The 18784-nt window shown below is 40.5% G+C and overlaps 2 protein-coding genes and 1 long non-coding RNA gene across 5 annotated transcripts; 2 read left to right on the plus strand and 1 right to left on the minus strand.

Annotated features, from left to right (window-relative positions):
* The first annotated feature begins 479 nt into the window (after positions 1 to 479).
* LOC117221843 (uncharacterized) lies at positions 480 to 4257 on the plus strand. The gene is made up of 2 exons (XM_033473130.2): positions 480 to 1049; positions 1117 to 4257. The coding sequence occupies exons 1-2, from the start codon at positions 796 to 798 to the stop codon at positions 1946 to 1948; spliced, it is 1086 nt and encodes a 361-aa protein (XP_033329021.2). The 5' UTR covers positions 480 to 795; the 3' UTR covers positions 1949 to 4257.
* A 5374-nt stretch (positions 4258 to 9631) lies between these two features.
* On the minus strand, positions 9632 to 14450 carry LOC143260956 (putative inhibitor of apoptosis). 3 transcript variants are annotated; one of them, XM_076527584.1, is made up of 7 exons: positions 13379 to 14450; positions 11045 to 11122; positions 10678 to 10820; positions 10493 to 10606; positions 10283 to 10420; positions 9909 to 10213; positions 9632 to 9832 (listed from the first exon to the last, which is right to left on the minus strand). In XM_076527584.1, exons 1-4 carry the CDS (start codon positions 13389 to 13391, stop codon positions 10601 to 10603), a joined length of 240 nt encoding a protein of 79 aa, XP_076383699.1. In that variant the 5' UTR covers positions 13392 to 14450; the 3' UTR covers positions 9632 to 9832; positions 9909 to 10213; positions 10283 to 10420; positions 10493 to 10600. The 3 variants fall into 3 exon arrangements, with proteins under 3 accessions (XP_076383699.1, XP_076383698.1, XP_076383697.1); XM_076527583.1 differs by lacking the exon at positions 13379 to 14450 and having other exon boundaries at positions 9723 to 9832; positions 11045 to 11921; XM_076527582.1 differs by lacking the exon at positions 13379 to 14450 and having other exon boundaries at positions 9723 to 9832; positions 10678 to 11921.
* Positions 11412 to 15503, plus strand: LOC143260957 (uncharacterized). Its single transcript, XR_013035236.1, has 2 exons — positions 11412 to 11494; positions 14812 to 15503. It is a non-coding gene; the product is annotated as an uncharacterized LOC143260957 (long non-coding RNA).
* The last annotated feature ends 3281 nt before the right edge of the window (positions 15504 to 18784 follow it).

Below are 18784 nucleotides of genomic sequence, written 5' to 3' on the forward strand. Positions count from 1 at the left end.
AAATAAAAGTAGACAATTAAATATCGATCCGCGTTATTTTTTGCAACACGCGAAGCAAATAGTTACGAGTCGCGTTACGGAACTCTTGAACGATCATTCGTCGTTGAAAGTGAACGTGGTATTGGAGGCGGAATTTATGTTGCGCGGTGAGGTTTCGGTGAAAAATAGGTAGAAAAAACATCTGCCTTCCTAGTCCTCTAGCGGGTCCCGGATGAAACGTTTCCCTCTCTTTTTCCTGTCTCCCAAACATGGCGTCATAACCGCCAAAAGTACTATCCACGGCCGTTGTAACAGTTGAATAAAGTTGCCCGTTTATATTTCTTGTTTTAGAACGTTGTTTAACTCATTTTAGTTTGCATTCTAGTAATACTAAAAGCAGAATAAAGATCGCACGTTCTCATTTACCACAAACCGCCAAAGTTTTAACACGCGAAACGTCGCCTTCTTCCGATCGTCCAATCTGCGTCACTGGTACACGAAAGATGTTATGCCTACGCTTCTGACCACGATCCAGGAGTTTCAAGAACAGGACAGCGGATGGACGTTGTCGAAGATCTTGCACTTGATGGTGAATTCCAACAAGTATCAACCGTTGCATGCAGGTTGCGGGATACCCGTGCCCCGAGCAGTGCAACTGAAGAGAGCCGTCGTCAACGTGAACAGTAACGACGACGACGACGACGACGCGTGTTTCTATTGGGCAGTGCTGGCAAGTCTGTATCCAGTTAAAGTCATTCGTATCGCGCATCATCCTATCCGCATTACAGCGATGTGCTCCGTACCGAGGGATTCCAAATGCCGATGTCGTTCAAGGACATACCGAAGTTCGAAGAAGCGAACGACGTTTCTGTGAACGTGTTCGAATGGGATAGGAAACGAGAAAGCTGTCGATCGTTGTATCTAACCCCGAGGAAACGGGAGAAACACGCGTATTTGTTGTTTCTAGAGGACACGATACATTTGCGGAATCATTACGTCAGTATAAGGAATTTATCCCGTCTTGTTTCATCCCATCTCAGCACGCGGCATCATAAGTACATTTGCGATCGGTAAGTACTGTACTCGAATTTATTTTTGTTTCGAAGAAGAAAATTATAGCATGGATTTCTTTTTCAGATGTCTGCAATATTTCAGATCGCAGGAAAAATTGGACATTCACGTCGCCGACTGCGGTCGAATGAACGAATGCGCTTTGATACTTCCGACGGAAGACGATAAGTGCCGGAAGTTCAAAAACCACGCGTACAAGGAACCGGCGCCGTTCGTTATCTACGCAAACTTGGAATGCCTGCTGGAGAAACAGAAAGATCAAGGTCATGGAACTTGTCGCAGATATCAGCATCACCGTGCCTTCAGCGTAGGCTACTATCTTCATTGTCGATACGACAGCTCCGTGTGCGAGTATCGGACTTATCGCAACGAGAAAGATTGTATCGCGTGGTTCGCATCGGAGTTTTACAAGTTGAGCCTTAAATTGCAGCCGGCGTTCGATCGGACGGTTCCGATGGCTACAATGACTGCCGCGCAAATTTCGGAATTCCATACCGCCACGCATTGCCACGTGTGCGAAGAACCGTTCGGCGATCGGGACGTACGAGTGCGCGATCATTGTCATTTCACGGGCGCATATCGTGGTCCGGCACACAACAATTGCAATTTGGGCTATGGTTCTTCGTTCGTGGTACCGGTGTTTTTTCACAACTTGTCCGGCTACGACGCGCACTTCATCACCAAGGAGTTGGCTAACGCGTTCGAAGGTAAAATAGATGTGCTATCTCTTACGAAAGAGAAGTATATTTCTTTTACGAAACACACGAAGAACATGGACAAATCATGGAAGAAACGTATAAAGTTCCGATTCATCGATTCCTTCAAGTTTTTGAACTCCAGTCTGGACAAGCTGTCATCGTATCTTGACAAGAGCGATTTGCCTCGGGCAAATTTGTGACGACGATTTCCATTTGCTAACCAGGAAAGGCGTTTTCCCGTACGACTACGTAGCGAGCTACGATAAATTAAGCGACACCCGTTTACCGCCGCGCGAAGCATTTTACAGTGAGCTGTACGACAGCGAGATATCCGACGTCGACTACCGCCACGCGAGCGGAGTTTGGTCACGTTTCAACATACAAACGTTAGGGCAGTACAGCGACCTGTACTTGAAAGTAGACGTACTGTTGTTGGCGGACGTGTATGAAAATTTTCGCGAAATGTCGCTCGATAATTACAGCCTCGATCCAGCGCACTATTACACGTTGCCCGGTTTCACGTGGGACGCGATGCTACAGATGACGAAGATCGAGTTAGAATTGTTCACCGACGCGGACATGCTTTTGTTCGTGAAGCGGGGAATATGGGGCGGGTTGAGGCAATATTCGCATCGTTACGCGCGCGCGAATAACAAGTACATGTCGACGTACGATTCGACCGAACCGTCCAGCTATCTGATGTATTTCGATGTTAATAATTTGTATGGCTGGGCCATGTCGCAACCTTTGCCGCACAGAGGTTTCCGATGGGTCGACGATGCGAGCGATTTCAACGTCGATTCCGTGCCGATCGACAGCCCCGTCGGATACATTTTAGAGGTCGACTTGGAGTATCCCCAGGAAATTCACGATTCTCACTCGGATCTTCCGTTTTGTCCGATTCACGAGGTTAGAGCGTTGCAAAAGAAATTGCTAGCAACGGTTAGCGACAAGAACCGTTACGTTCTCCATTATCGATACTTCCAGCAATGTTTGAGGCATAATTTAAAATTGAAGAGAATCCATCGGATAGTGGAGTTCAAGCAATCGAGCTGGTTACGTGCTTACATAGATTTAAACACGAATCTGTTCAAACTGATGAACAATGCAGTTTTCGGAAAGACGATGGAGAACGTGCGAAATCGCGTGAACGTGAAATTGCTCTCACGATGGAGCGGTCGACATGGTATAGAACGTTTAATATCCCGACCAAATTTCCACAACTGTACGGTATTCTCTAAGGATTTTGTCGCGATTCAAATGAAACAGCTTTCGATTAAATTTTATAAACCCGTTTACATAGGCATGTCGGTGTTGGACATGTCGTAATTACGTTTGTATGATTTTCATTACAGCTACATGCTTCCAAATTTTCAAGAGAGATGCAAAATTTTGTACACGGACACGGACAGTTTGATTTATCGGATTGCTTTCGACGTTGCGTACGAGAAGATAAAACGTGACATTGACTGATACGATACCAGCAATTACGACAGAGACAACGTGTATGGTGTTCCAATCGCGAACAACAAAGTCATCGAATTGATGAAGGACGAGAACGGAGGCAAAATCATGACAGAGTTCGTGGGTCTTCGCTCGAAAATGTACAGAACGCGATTCAGGTACAGAACAAAAACGATGTGAAAAAAAATTAAAGGAATTAGGACCAACGCGACGATCAAAAGTATAACTTTTAACGACTATTTGAAATGCCTTTACGATCACTTGGAAAAGTCGGTTTGCATTAAATTGATAAAGTGTGTAAAGCGTCGTGTGTATTCGATATCGCAGATGAAATTAGCGCTGAGTCCATACGACGATAAACGCTACATTACCAGTAATTCGATCGATACGCTTCCTTGGGGACATTATGATATCGCTAGGAGAGAGAAAACGCTTACTACTCCATGATCTCATCCAACTTTTCCTCCATCTGACGAATTTCAAGTTGCGCGCGCACTCATTTACACGAGTGGAAGGGGGGCGTATACGCTTCTTAGCTTGTGTGTAGGGAGGGGAGACAAAAATGGTTGGATAATCGACGAGAATTTATCGTTACAGATAGTTAATTTTAATAAAATGAATCTAGTCAAGTTGTTCAATTTTCATACGTCGATCTATGTTACCAAACAGACGATTTATAATTTGTACAAATTAGAGTTATATTAATAATTAATATATAATAATATATATTATATATTATTTATTAGAATTATTCATGGTTACTGGAAAATATACCAGAAATTCGGAATAGATTCGTAAAGCTCGTCGATATTGTAAGAAGCATCGAGAATAGTAATAATAAAAATTACACTGCCGCGATTCTCGCAAATGAATCGTTCCAACAAAATTGTTTAATCGATTGTGAACTGCTAGCTCTATGTTTAGATTCAATCGTGTCGAAAGCGGATCGTTGAAAGTGTGGGAGAAATGAATCAGTATTAATGTAAAAACATTTACGCTAATGTAATTTTTTATTTTCTTCAATAAAAAGAAAAAATACATTATATATGATTAAAGTACAGATGATTTGTTTATCCAAGAATTATGCGATGAATCGAGTCCCAACCATTTTACGTATATTTCATTTCCTTTTCTACGCAATACTTTTTCCACTAAATACACGTCGGCATACGTGGTAGCGCGTATCTCGTGTTCGTAAAATCCCCCGGCGATAGGTTTGTTCTTCGAGTCGGTCAACAGGTTCGCTTCACCGCAATGATCCTAAATATTCCGTCGACCAGTTTGGCGTGTATCCTTTGTCGAACGCAGTTTTGAACTTGCTTATGCGCACGTAGTCGCCAACATTGAATTTCGCAGGACCGGCGATCTTAACGTTGCTGTAGACGGTGGACAAGAGAGTCTTCGCATTTTTATGATTCACGTCCGCTGGTCGCATACGGATGGTACGATGTTTTCGATTATTATAATTTTCGATCAATGCGGGAAGCTCGTCGATCCATCGACGAGAAGAATTTCCACACGTTGTTCTTCAGCGTACGATTGAATCGCTCGACTATGGATGCCTTCATGGTGCTGTACGTGGAATAGTGTTTGACGTTGCGTTTTCTCAGATATTCTTGAAAATCTTTATTGTAGAACTCTTTCCCCATATCGGTCTGCAAATTGTTCGGTTATGGAGGGTTACAATCGTACATACAATCGCGCTATGGAGGGTCGCGGAGTGTATCTCACACCGTACAAAAGTGGAAAAGGAATGAAGAAGAAAAAAAAAGACGAAAGAAAGGAAAAAAGATAACTCGACGGCGGACGTTGAATTGAAAATCGCCTGTAAAAAATTACCCCATTCTCGCGGAGTTTTCATGCACGATGAATTGCCGAAACAAGTATGGGTAAACGAACGAGGAATAGTGAATCTGGATAGCGGTCATGGTTCAGGAACGCACGGGGTCGCGTATATAAAGCATGGTTCGCGAGTCAGTTACTTCGATAGTTTTGGAGATTTTCGACCACTGATCGAATTGATTCGTTAATTTGGACCGAACGCGGCGATCTCGTACAATCACAAGATTTATCAAAGTTACGACGAAAGCGTGTGCGAGCAATTGTGTGTGAAATTTCTGCGAGGAACTCTGATATAGTTCGTCGCAAGAATGTCATACACGTTCACGTTATTGGGAAGAAGTAGCGTGTTATCGTCCAAGTACTTCTCGCCTATAGATCTCAACAATGACGATGACGAACTGGATCTGCTCGATTTGCAAACTTATTTCACGATACCAAACATCAGTTCAAATATCGGAAACAATAAATTCTATTTCGGTGGCGAGGGTGAGGAGATAATCATCCCGGACGGTTCGTACGAACGAGAGGCGATCAACGCTTACTTGAGGCGTGAGATAAGCGCGCGGTATCCTTCTCCAATCAAAGATAACAACGATGTAGAATATCCACTGATCCTACGAGCGAGCAACAACACTATGAAAAGTGAAATTAAAAGTGCATATAAGATAGATTTTACGAAACCAGACACCGTGAGTCCTATCCTAGGATTCTCTAGGAATCGCATTTTATCACCGAACTCGTGGCATGTATCGGACACTTCCGTGAATATCATTAACACGAATATTATTCGAATAGAATGCAACGTAACCACCGGTTCGTACGATAACGGGAAACTGGTTCACACGATACACGAATTCGCGCCCAACGTGACGCCGGGGTATAAAATATCGGAAACGCCAGCACGAATCATTTACCTTCCGATCGTTACACGATCAATGGATGATTTAACGATTCGCATCGTGGACCAGTCTGAACGTTTGATTGATTTTCGAAACGAAGAAATCACGGTACGGCTGCACGTTCGTCGAACCGTCTCAGAACCTTGACATAACCGTTATGTTAATTTATAATAATAATACGATATCGAATACGTCGAACATAAATAACGGCGCGCCGTTTCGAAATAACAACAACAATAAGGAGAAGAAGAAGACGAGGAAACTAACCGCGCGAAACGTGGAATATCTACGATCTTTGTAATCGAACTCGCTTCACCACCATGTCCGACGACATTTTGAACATCTCCGAGGCACCAATCTTCGACAATCGAATAAGTAAGATCGACCTGCACACCTACAATCCGTACGCCAACACAACGTTTGGAAACAGCGATGAGATAAGAATACCATCCTATACGTGGAGGGAAGACTCAACCTACCGGGAGGATCGACCAACGACACGGTGGCTCTAGAGAACAATGCGGTAGCGTTTATGTTCGACGAGATACGTTACGAACTAAACGGAGTGGAAATCGATCGGTCCAGAAATCCCGGTACAACGACGGCCTTGAAGAATTACGTCAGTCTGAACATTACGAAGATCAACGCGCTGTCCAACGCGGTCTGGATGTACAGAAACGACGATCGACGGAGGGAAACTCTCATCGCAACGCCTACGAATTTGCTAAATTTCAACTTTTGCGTGCCTATGAACACATTGCTAGGCTGCTGCGAAGATTACAAACGCGTTATAATAAATGCTCGGCACGAATTGATTTTGATTCGCGCGCGCAACGACGCTAACGCGTTACGAAGCTGGTCCGACAATATGAAACCTGTCCTAGATTTGCATAAAATTCAATGGAGAATGCCGCACGTCGCTTTGGACGAAATACACAAGTTGTCGATGCTGCGTATTCTTGAGAGCGAAAGATCGATCAGCATGATTTTCCGCTCGTGGGAACTGTACGAATATCCGATGCTGCAAACAACCACGAAGCACACGTGGACGATAAAAACGGCTCCGCAAATGGAAAAACCGCGATACGTGATATTCGCATTACAAACCGAAAGGAAAAACGATTTAAAGAAAAACGCAACCCAATTCGATTCGTGCTTCTTATCCAATATTCGACTTTACTTGAACTCGGAAATGTATCCCTACGACGATTTAAACATTGATTTCGAAAAGGATAAATACGCGTTGCTCTACGATATGTACGCGAAATTTCAAGAGTCCTATTATGGAAACGACGGTGAGGTGTTACTGAATACAATCGACTTTCTACTGTATGGACCGTTCGTAGTCATCGATTGCTCGCGACAAAACGAAGCGCTGAAAAATGCAACCACCGACGTGCGAATCGAATTCGAATGTCGAAAGGATGTCTTACCTTCGACGGCTGCATACTGCTTGATTATACACGACTGCATCGTGGAATACAACCCGTTGACGAGCATTGTTAGAAAAATTATATAAATGTGAAAAATAATATTGTAAACTAATATGATTTTGAAAATATATATGTCCTATCATAAAAAAATGTTCTCTCTTCCCCCCGTGAACAAACTGCTAACCGAGTAGCTACAATAAGAAATAACTATAATTTTTAGAGAAATTTTTGGATAGGATTGTGGGTATTTTAAAAAATGTATATTAATGTATGTTAAATAAATCCTTTTTATTAAAATCCTTTTTACTAAAATTTTGAAATATGATCGATATCAATATACAGGGTGTCCCACAATTATTTTAACAGCCGAAAATGAGGGGTAGCTGAGGTCATTTGAAGTAACTTTTTCCTTTGCGAAAATGCAATCCGCGGCTTTGTTTACGAGTTATTAACGAAAAACACTGGCCAATGAGAGGTGACGGTGCGAGAGAGAGAGTCCGCGAGAGAGTACGCAGCACGAGGCTTTGACAGATGGTCGGGACGGACTCGAGCCACGTTCGAAGTATTGAACAAATCACGAAGCGAGAACTTTCCGGATTTTTTTTTTACTACGTGACAGTGATATTTTTAAGAAAAACACTGTTCACCTTTACTTTAGAACGTCTGAAGAATATTTACTAATTTTTCGGACCCGAAATAATAAGTAATTTAACCGTGACGGCCGTTTTAATTTTCTAGTGTGCATGACACCTCGTGTGTAACATATGAAATTTTTAAGCAAGGTGTACAGTGAAGATTAACAAAGTACGTTAATGATATTTTACGTTAATGGTATTTTATTTAAATAATTCCGTGTCCGAACATAGTTCAACGAATGATTCGCAAAGCTAATTTAATAAATAATAATCGTGTTAAAGGACGTAAGGGATATGTTTGTTAGAGAAATATGAAGAATATTATCAACAAGAAACTCACCCATTTAGTTGTAAAATCCACTTCATGCACGGAAATGTGTGCAGGAGGATAGTGCATTGACCTCGTACAATGTATGATGAACTGCACAGCTGATCTGTATCCGACGGCGACGAACAGAAGGATATCTCCAGGCAGGCAATTTCAACGTTTACTTTCACTGCATTATCACTAAACACTGATCACTTATCAATAATATTTATGGACCAACTTTCCTGGGTTAATATGTATAGCTCTGAAAAGAGCCGATTTTTTTATGCGACGCGTTCGAAGGTCTCACTGTTAACGACACGTATGTACCGCGTTGTCGAGATGAACTGCAGAAGACTGGCACGATGGCCGACTGTGTTTCGTTCTCCTACGAGCGAATTTCAACTGTTTTCCATCGAACGCGAACATTGTCAGCCATCGTGCTAGTCTTCCACAGTTTATCCCGTCAACGCGGTATGTGTTCTTAACGATATGAATTTCGAACGCGTCGCATAAAACAATCGGCTCTTTTCAGGGCCATACATATTAACCCAGGAAAGTTGGTCCACAAATATTATTGATAAGTGATCAGTGTTTAGTGATAATGCAGTGAAAGTAAACGTTGAAATTGCCTGCCTGGAGATATCCTTCTGTTCGTCGCCGTCGGATACAGATCAGCTGTGCAGTTCATCATACATTGTACGAGGTCAATGCACTATCCTCCTGCACACATTTCCGTGCATGAAGTGGATTTTACAACTAAATGGGTGAGTTTCTTGTTGATAATATTCTTCATATTTCTCTAACAAACATATCCCTTACGTCCTTTAACACGATTATTATTTATTAAATTAGCTTTGCGAATCATTCGTTGAACTATGTTCGGACACGGAATTATTTAAATAAAATACCATTAACGTAAAATATCATTAACGTACTTTGTTAATCTTCACTGTACACCTTGCTTAAAAATTTCATATGTTACACACGAGGTGTCATGCACACTAGAAAATTAAAACGGCCGTCACGGTTAAATTACTTATTATTTCGGGTCCGAAAAATTAGTAAATATTCTTCAGACGTTCTAAAGTAAAGGTGAACAGTGTTTTTCTTAAAAATATCACTGTCACGTAGTAAAAAAAAAATCCGGAAAGTTCTCGCTTCGTGATTTGTTCAATACTTCGAACGTGGCTCGAGTCCGTCCCGACCATCTGTCAAAGCCTCGTGCTGCGTACTCTCTCGCGGACTCTCTCTCTCGCACCGTCACCTCTCATTGGCCAGTGTTTTTCGTTAATAACTCGTAAACAAAGCCGCGGATTGCATTTTCGCAAAGGAAAAAGTTACTTCAAATGACCTCAGCTACCCCTCATTTTCGGCTGTTAAAATAATTGTGGGACACCCTGTATAATCTTCCTCTTCTTTCGCCAACGCGTCGTTGATGACAATCGCAAGCCTCCTCCCCTCTCCTCCTCCTCCTCCTCCTCCTCCTCTTCAGGATGACGCTCTTAATTAAAAAAAAAATCATTATTAAAAAATAAATTTTAATTTCTTTTAAAATAACATTTGTTATACATACATACCTCTTCTCATCCATGGTATAATCGTAGATTCCGCACTCGTCCACGCCGCTTCTTGATGGTGACATTGAAATGATTGTGGGATGAGCATCGGTCGGCACGTTGCCGCAATTTCCCCCCCTGTCGTTGTGTTGCCACCGATGCAATTCGATGTCGCATGCAAAACATGCGACAAAATCGTCCTGTCCCAGATAGTAAAATCCTGCGGCTGCAAGTTCCTCCGGTTGAATATATTTAATTGGCCAGAATTCGAAACTTCGAAGTCTATCCTCCTCGCGTCGATAATCAATCATCGTCATTATCTCTTTCTGCAAAGAAAAAGGTATCGTGGAAATGAAAAAATAATAGTAACTAAAAAAAGGAAAAAAATACGTTACCTTCCATGAACTACTGACAAAAGACGCGCTCCTTACTGAGGGCACAGTGATACTGAGCCGTTGATGGCAATCGCAAGCCTCCTCGTCCTCCTCGTCCTCCTCCTCCTCCTCCTCCTCCTCCTCCTCTTCAAGAAGACGCTGTTAATTAAAAAAATAATCGTTATTAAAAAAATTAATTTTAATTTTTTAAATAACAATTATTATACATACCTCTTCTCATCCATCGTATCAACACCGATCGGCACGTTGTTACAATTTTTTCTCCCGAGGACATCACCTCGACCAAAAAAAGATTCGCACAGGCTTACGTCTTTCGCTCTATTTCTACAAAAAATGCACCATAAAAATAATTGTAAAAAAATAAAAAATAAAGAATAAAAAAATAAAAAAATTACCTTGCTGGTACCAATTGCGAAAGAGATTCGCACCTCACTGAGAGCACAGTGATATTGAGGTGCCTTCCGCTTCGAGTTTGAATTAGATGTCCAACAATGAAGCCTGCATGGTGGGTCTATTGGCCCATACTTCGGGTCCGCGGCTAAAATTTCGAATTTGGGGCAACCAAAAATTTCTAAATTTATGTTTCGAACACCAATTTCGCGCAATATATCTCTTTCTATATGATCCCCCTTATATGCGATTACGTGATCCTTGTAGCCGTGAATAAAAATTTTAATTATAAGACCGATGTCTTTTTGTTGATGATTTATTTTCCCCGAAAAATTTTTATAGGGGATCCCATGTATAAAATTCGTGACATACCACGCAGACTTTTGATCTGCTTTACACAAATCCGTGTAGCGGATGTAACGATGACCCTTCCTCCTCCACTCTCAGTCTCTAAAAGAGATAAGACACAGGTATAAATAGGCCATTAATTACGCGTGCGACCAGTGACATTCTTATGATTGGCCCGGAACATCGATCACAGTGGAAAAGTTCCCACTCTAAATGTATCAATTTTATAAAACTGTTGTAAAATAAACATACGCTGAAAAGCCATAGCTTTCCAGCTCCTTTTAAAAAGCGAAGTCATTCAAATCCTGCGTAACAATTTGGCAATCCTGCCAGGATCCGTCTGCTACGATCAATCCACGGAGATCAACGGCACGGATCTTTGTGTGAAGAACCGGAGAGCGAAGCACAAAGAGATAAAGGACCATTACACAGAGGCAGGATACTTTCCATCGAGTCAGGAATTCCTCGAGCAAGGTAATAATTCTGGATTCATCATTTAATCATTATCGCGAACCGCGAAATTCCGTATTATCTTCTACGGACGCGAAATCTGAAACCGATTACGATTCGGATATTGGAATACACCTATTCTACGTCTCCCAGCCTGATGGATGAGATGAAAGCTATACGCGAAATGATCACAAAATTGGCGATTTACACCAAGGAAGAGAACTATAAACGGCAGAAAAAGATAGATGACCTAGGAAGAAGAATTCTTGGGTTGGTAACAGAAGACGAAGGCCCTGCCCAACAGCACGTCCGACACGTCAACAATCGGCCAGTGACGCCACATCGGATGAGGAACGGGCTAGTAACGGAGGACAAGATAACGCGACGTTTCGACGCTCCCAACCTGGAGAGTCAACTTACCAAGCCGATGAGCTAATGAGCCCGTCTGAATCATTACGAACGATTAGAGAAATAAGAGGCGCCGGCGATATGGGAGTCGAGGACTTCATCCGACTGGTAAGAAGAGCCCGCTCGCGAACAACCCGACCGTGCATACTGCTAGATTCAATATTAGCCGAACAAATCAAAGATAACGCCTGGAATGTCATTCGATTTGAAACCATCGAAACATACGACGACTTATATGCCGCGTTACGACGTAACATTACAGGATCCGCCTCAACCGAAATTTGTAAAACACAGCTCAGACAAATCCGAGAAGGAGTCACGGCATCAGTCAACTGAGCTGTTTATTTTGAAAGTGGCATAAGTCACTTTTTTTTTAAGTCGATGTATTTAAGGGTTTGCGTTTTAACACGTTTAAAAATATGGATGCTAACTTTCGAGAAGATTTACTTGTATTTGTTATCTCAGGATACTGATATTTTTCTCAGTATAAATAATTTCGTATAAACATTAAAAAATCACCACTTTTCATTACGGTAAAGTGACTTAAGTCACTATCAAAATAAATAGTTTAGAAAAATGACTGACATATATTAATTTTGTCCGACGTATCTTACTGAAGTGATGTTTTGAAAGGACAGTGATTTACTAAAATTGTTGAATAAATTACATATATAATAATAATTTATACCATGAACATATTTCATACAAAGGTTTTTATTTTAATATTCATAAAATACAAAAATAATTAGTACATTTTAAAACATAAGTATAAGTAATTTATATGAAAATACATCAGTTCAGTTTAATTTTTGTCATCAATAGGAGTGATTAAGTCCTCGGAAATCGTGTTTTGTTTCAAATTTTTAAAATAACTGTGGTATATTGGGGGTATATAATTAAGCAAGTCCATCATGTCTTTGTATTTTGCTGAAGAAACAGGACGAGATCCAGCGTATAACGGATCCATTTCTATTTGTGAATAACGCCTAGGTCTTCCTCTTTTTGATGACAAATCCAAAGTTAGAAATTCATCTTTTTCATCTAAAGTTAGCTTATAAAACATTTTATAGCCATCTGCTGGCGGGTCTGGAGGTAGCCGCCACACCACTATAATATAATTTACAAAACTGCATTATTCTTTCACACTTATAAAAATAAGTCCAGTGATGATCACAACTTTTTAAAAATACTGAAAATAATTCAAAACAATACTTCACACACACTTATCACACGTTTCTATTTCTTTTACACTAAGCCCCGTAATTAATTTCCTGAGTACAGCGACTTACGCCACTTTCAAAATAAACATGTTTGTTATACCGTTAATTAGCAAAACTTCTCTCGAACAAATCTCAATAGTTCTCAACTTATTGATTGCAAATTTTTTTAAAATGAAAAGATACCGTTCAATTGTAATTAGTGTTACCATTAACTCGATCTTTTTGAAAAAGTGACTTATGCCACTTTCAAAATAAACAGCTCACATGGAAAGGCCCTTACCGCATTGAAGCATTCCACGCAGAAAACAGCAACGTCACCATAGAAGTTAATGGACGGTTGCAAGGAACACACACGGATAACATACGACCGTACTACTAGCTCTGATCCAATTGACGAGCCTCTCCCTGGTACAAGCCGAGATTCGGATCGAGTCACTGAACGACTCGACGATTTTCGTTGAACAACTGGGCCAAACCAGGGTATACCACGGAACATGGAGACACGCCGCGATATTTGACACCGGCAAACTCAAAGAAGACTATGAAAAGGTCGAGGACCAGCTATCATTGTTGAGAAACAAATGCAAAAACTGCAAAGAGATAGGGGAACTCCACGAACTAAGACAAACTATGAAAAACACCTACCGACGAATACTCGAAGGCAGAGACCGACTCCACCGCAGAGGATTGATAAACAATATGATAAACAATCGGGTCACTGAGGAAAACACTTTTCGGCACACTTGACAACGATGACCTGGAGAACCTGCACGAAGAAATGGACAAAATTTACGACGGGCAGCACAAATTGGCAAGCAGCATATCAAACCAGACAGCAGTGATCCGAGTACTACTAGAAGAGGTCAACAGAGGTAGCAGAACAAACTACGATGCACTCATGGAGACACTCAACAATACACAACAGATTCGGATGGTGCAAGCCATAGAAACTATGATCCCCATTACGCAAGGACTGTGAGACGTCGCCTCCATACTCCTAACTGCCATCACCATGAGTAAGCATGGAATCATAGATACACGTCTATTAACACCGGAAAAATATTTCCGGTTGAGGAGATGGGAGAATTGCAAAATTTTTAGGTTGGTAATTTAAAAGAAATTAATAAAATCCCTTCAATCAATATACATAATACAAATTATCCTATAAACCACCATTTTTATAATGACGAATTCAAATTAATATGATTAAAATACCTTTAATTTAATATAATTTAAATAAAATATTAATTAATATACCAATCAAATAAAAATACCTTTTATAATGAATTATATAATTTTAATTATCCACTAATTAAAATTTCAATTAAAAATACACCTCCACTCATACAAAATCTTAATTTCATCCTCTTTTACCCCTAACTACATATATTTGTATATATATTAAATATTTATTTTTATATATTTTCTTAAAATTAAATATATTTATTATTAATTATTAATTTATAATTAAATATATATATTATAAATATATAAATAAAGATATAATAAGAATATATTTAATTATATCTCTATAATTTATTATAATATATATTTATATCTATATATATTTATTAAAATATTTTAATAATTAACTATAATTAAATAATTATATATAATATATTATTATATTATATAAATTATTACGTGTGTATAAAATTAAAAATAATAAATATATATATATTATTGATATATTATATTATTATATTATACTAGCACAGGGGGTATCAGCGGAATTCAAAACCAGAAACCTGAAGCCGCGATACTGGACGGACGACGAGACTACGCCTTACTGATTGACATCGCCAACGTCGCAATCGCATTGACACGAGGACACCTCGTCTACCATCTTTCCATACCCATCATGGAGAAACCGACCTTTCAACTGCAACACCTCATTCCCATTTCACAACGAATCGGAAAACACCACATGGTGATCATTCCTGAATCGGAATGGAACGCAATAGATGAAATTAAGCGTAGCTACATACAAGTCGACCAATAATGGATCAACACTTGTAAGAAACACGCAACGTCCGATATTGTAAACACACACAATCCACTTACCTCATCAACACCATCGACACGTGCGACAGTAGACTAATTAGAGAAAAGACATGAACGACAAAATTTGCACCAACAGTTTATTCAAAATTCATATTGTTACGGCGACTTGTCCAAATCAAGTCACTGTAATGTGAAACTGCCCTGTTGTGAACAACTCCTTAAAGAATAATAGAAGATAGGGGTTGCCACGCAAGAGTGTTACCAACGGACAATCGAAGAGTCGAGATCGGACCGTCGAACGATCAACATCCTACTTCTGAAAGATGTGAATTGTATTTGTATCGAATTGTGTTATAGTTAATATTCTTTATTGTAAATAAAATGCCGCGACGCGAGAGAAATGGTGTAATTCGCAACAATGTCATAGCAATAATCGCGATAAAAGACGGTTACATCCTCATACCAGAATACAAGCTCACAATACATGCCATATAGGATAAAGGAACCACACGCCTCGAGATACAACGACCAACCATACTCCGCTCTACAGAAGCCTGCTCACTCTTAGGTGATCAGTTCACACACCGTTTAGCCAAAACTTACAAAATCGAACAAGCAATAGTTTATAGATCGAACATTACGTTACCGTTTTCGTCAGCCGACATACAGTTAATCCCCGACAAAATACCTACACTTCACGGCACACTAAACATTGACACATACAGAATGCTCAGTACTAATCTAGACCAGATTGAACAGAATATCGAACAAGTCAAACGAAATCACAAGCATAAAAATTGGATTGAAGTCGCAACAGAATCGGCAAACTATCTAGGCTACACAGCAATCACGTTAGGGATACTCTACATTTTTTACCATTGCGGACTTTTTTCACTATTAGGCAAACTCGTTCCAAAAAATATCTGTATCAAAATCTTTCGCCCCAAAATCACTCACCGCGTAAATGTAAAACCTCAGGTATTTTATAATGCAAACGCGCCCACCCAAGAGCTGCTAGACGCACCACCAAGATATGAATTACCCTTAGATCCTAAAGAAAAGGTTCCTGTAGTTATAAATTAACACCTTGCAGGAGCAAGCTGGGTCTAGGACGGGGGGTGTAACGATGATCCTTCCTCCCCCACTCTTAATCTCTAAAAGAGATAAGACACAGGTATAAATAGGCCATTCATTACGCGTGCGACCAGTGACATTCTTATGATTGACCCGGAACATCGATCACAGTGGAAAAGTTCCCACTCTAAATGTATCAATTTTATAAAACTGTTGTAAAATAAACATACGCTGGAAAGTCATAGCTTTCCAGCTCTTTTTGAAAAGCGAAGTCATTCAAATCCTGCGTAACAACGCGTAACGAGGCCACCCCCCCCCCATACCCACCGGCGCACGCCTCGGCTGGACCCCCCCCCCGCGGTTTGACTTACCCCTCGTGCACCGTGACTTAGAACGTTACTATACAGGGTGTCCCACAATTATTTTAACAGCCGAAAATGAGGGGTAGCTGAGGTCATTTGAAGTAACTTTTTCCTTTGCGAAAATGCAATCCGCGGCTTCGTTTGCAAGTTATTAACGAAAAACACTGACCAATGAGACGAATTGGCGCGAACCATATGGTTATCGATCGGCCGAGCGGCATGTGCGTTTACCGCTGAGTTTGACAGTTGAAGGAGGGTCTGTGTGCGGCGTCCGAATCAATGAACAAGTCACGGAGCATGAACTTTTGATATTTTTTTTTACCACGTGACAGTGATAATTTCAAGAAAAACGCTATTCATCCTTATTTCAGAATGTCTGAAGAATGTTTACTAAATTCTCGGTCCCGAAATAATATGTAGTTTAACCGTGACAACCGTTTTAATTTTCTCACGTGTACCGTATGAAATTTGTATGCGATATGTACAGTGAAGATTAACAATAAGCAACCCAGTCGAAGTACATAAATGATATTTGAATTTAAATAATTCCGTGTCCGAACAGAATTCAACGAACGATGCGCAAAGCTAATTTAATAAATAATAATCGCGTTAAAGGACATAAGGGATATGTTTGTTAGAGAAATATGAAGAATATTATCAATAAGAAACTCATCCATTTAGTTGTAAATCCACTTCATGCACGGAAATGTGTGCAGGAGGATAGTGCATGGACCTCGTACAATGTATGATGAACTGCACAGCTGATCTCTATCCGACAGCGACGAACAGAAGGATATCTCCGGGCAAGCAATTTCAACGTTTACTTTCACTGCATTATCACTAAACACTGATCACTTATCAATAATATTTATGAACCAACTTTCCTGGGTTAATATGTATGGCCCTGAAAAGAGCCGATTGTTTTATGCGACGCGTTCGAAGTTCATATCGTTAAGAAAACATACCGCGTTGACGGGATGAACTGCGGAAGACTAGCACGATGGCTGACAATGTTCGCGTTCGATGGGAAACAGTTGAAATTCGCTCGTAGGAAAACGAAACAATGTCGGCCATCGTGCCAGTCTTCTGCAGTTCGTCTCGACAACGTGGTACATACGTGTCGTTAACAGTGAGAACTTCGAACGCGTCGCATAAAAATATCTGCTCTTTTCAGAGCTATACATATTAACAAAGGGAAGTTCATCCATAAATATTATTGATAAGTGATCAGTGTTTAGTGATAATGCAGTGAAAGTAAACGTTGAAATTGCCTGTCCGGAGACATCCTTCTGTTCGTTGCCGTCGGATACATGAAGTGGATTTTACAACTAAATGGGTGAGTTTCTTATTGATAATATTCTTCATATTTCTCTAACAAACATATCCCTTATGTCCTTTAACGCGATTATTATTTATTAAATTAGCTTTGCGCATCGTTCGTTGAATTCTGTTCGGACACGGAATTATTTAAATTCAAATATCATTTATGTACTTCGACTGGGTTGCTTATTGTTAATCTTCACTGTACATATCGCATACAAATTTCATACGGTACACGTGAGAAAATTAAAACGGTTGTCACGGTTAAACTACATATTATTTCGGGACCGAAAATTTAGTAAACATTCTTCAGACATTCTGAAATAAGGATGAATAGCGTTTTTCTTGAAATTATCACTGTCACGTGGTAAAAAAAATATCAAAAGTTCATGCTCCGTGACTTGTTCATTGATTCGGACGCCGCACACAGTCCCTCCTTCAACTGTCAAACTCAGCGGTAAACGCACGTGCCGCTCGGCCGATCGATAACCATATGGTTCGCGCCAATTCGTCTCATTGGCCAGTGTTTTTCGTTAATAACTCGCAAACGAAGCCGCGGATTGCATTTTCGCAAAGGAAAAAGTTACTTCAAATGATCTCAGCTACCCCTCATTTTCGGCTGTTAAAATAATTGTGGGACACCCTGTATAACCTACTGTCGCGCGAGATATTTATTAATAATTAGGAAAATAGAGAGAGAGAGAGAGAGAGAGAGAGTCAGGAATCTCCGAGCTGGCCGACAAAGGTAATATACTGGCGACCGTCATACTTCTTCCGCAACGCGAAATCCCCGAGGAAATCTTCCGGGCGCGATGGAAACGACACAAAACTTCTTCAAACGTTCCCCGCGTGGGAACGGACGGTAGCGGATGGCGAGTCGCACTCCAACGCCCGCAAAAGCCCGAGCTATTCGGGCTAATTAACTA

Source organism: Megalopta genalis, unplaced genomic scaffold (genome assembly GCF_051020955.1).
Source record: "Megalopta genalis isolate 19385.01 unplaced genomic scaffold, iyMegGena1_principal scaffold0026, whole genome shotgun sequence".
Classification (NCBI taxonomy): Eukaryota; Metazoa; Arthropoda; class Insecta; order Hymenoptera; family Halictidae; genus Megalopta; species Megalopta genalis.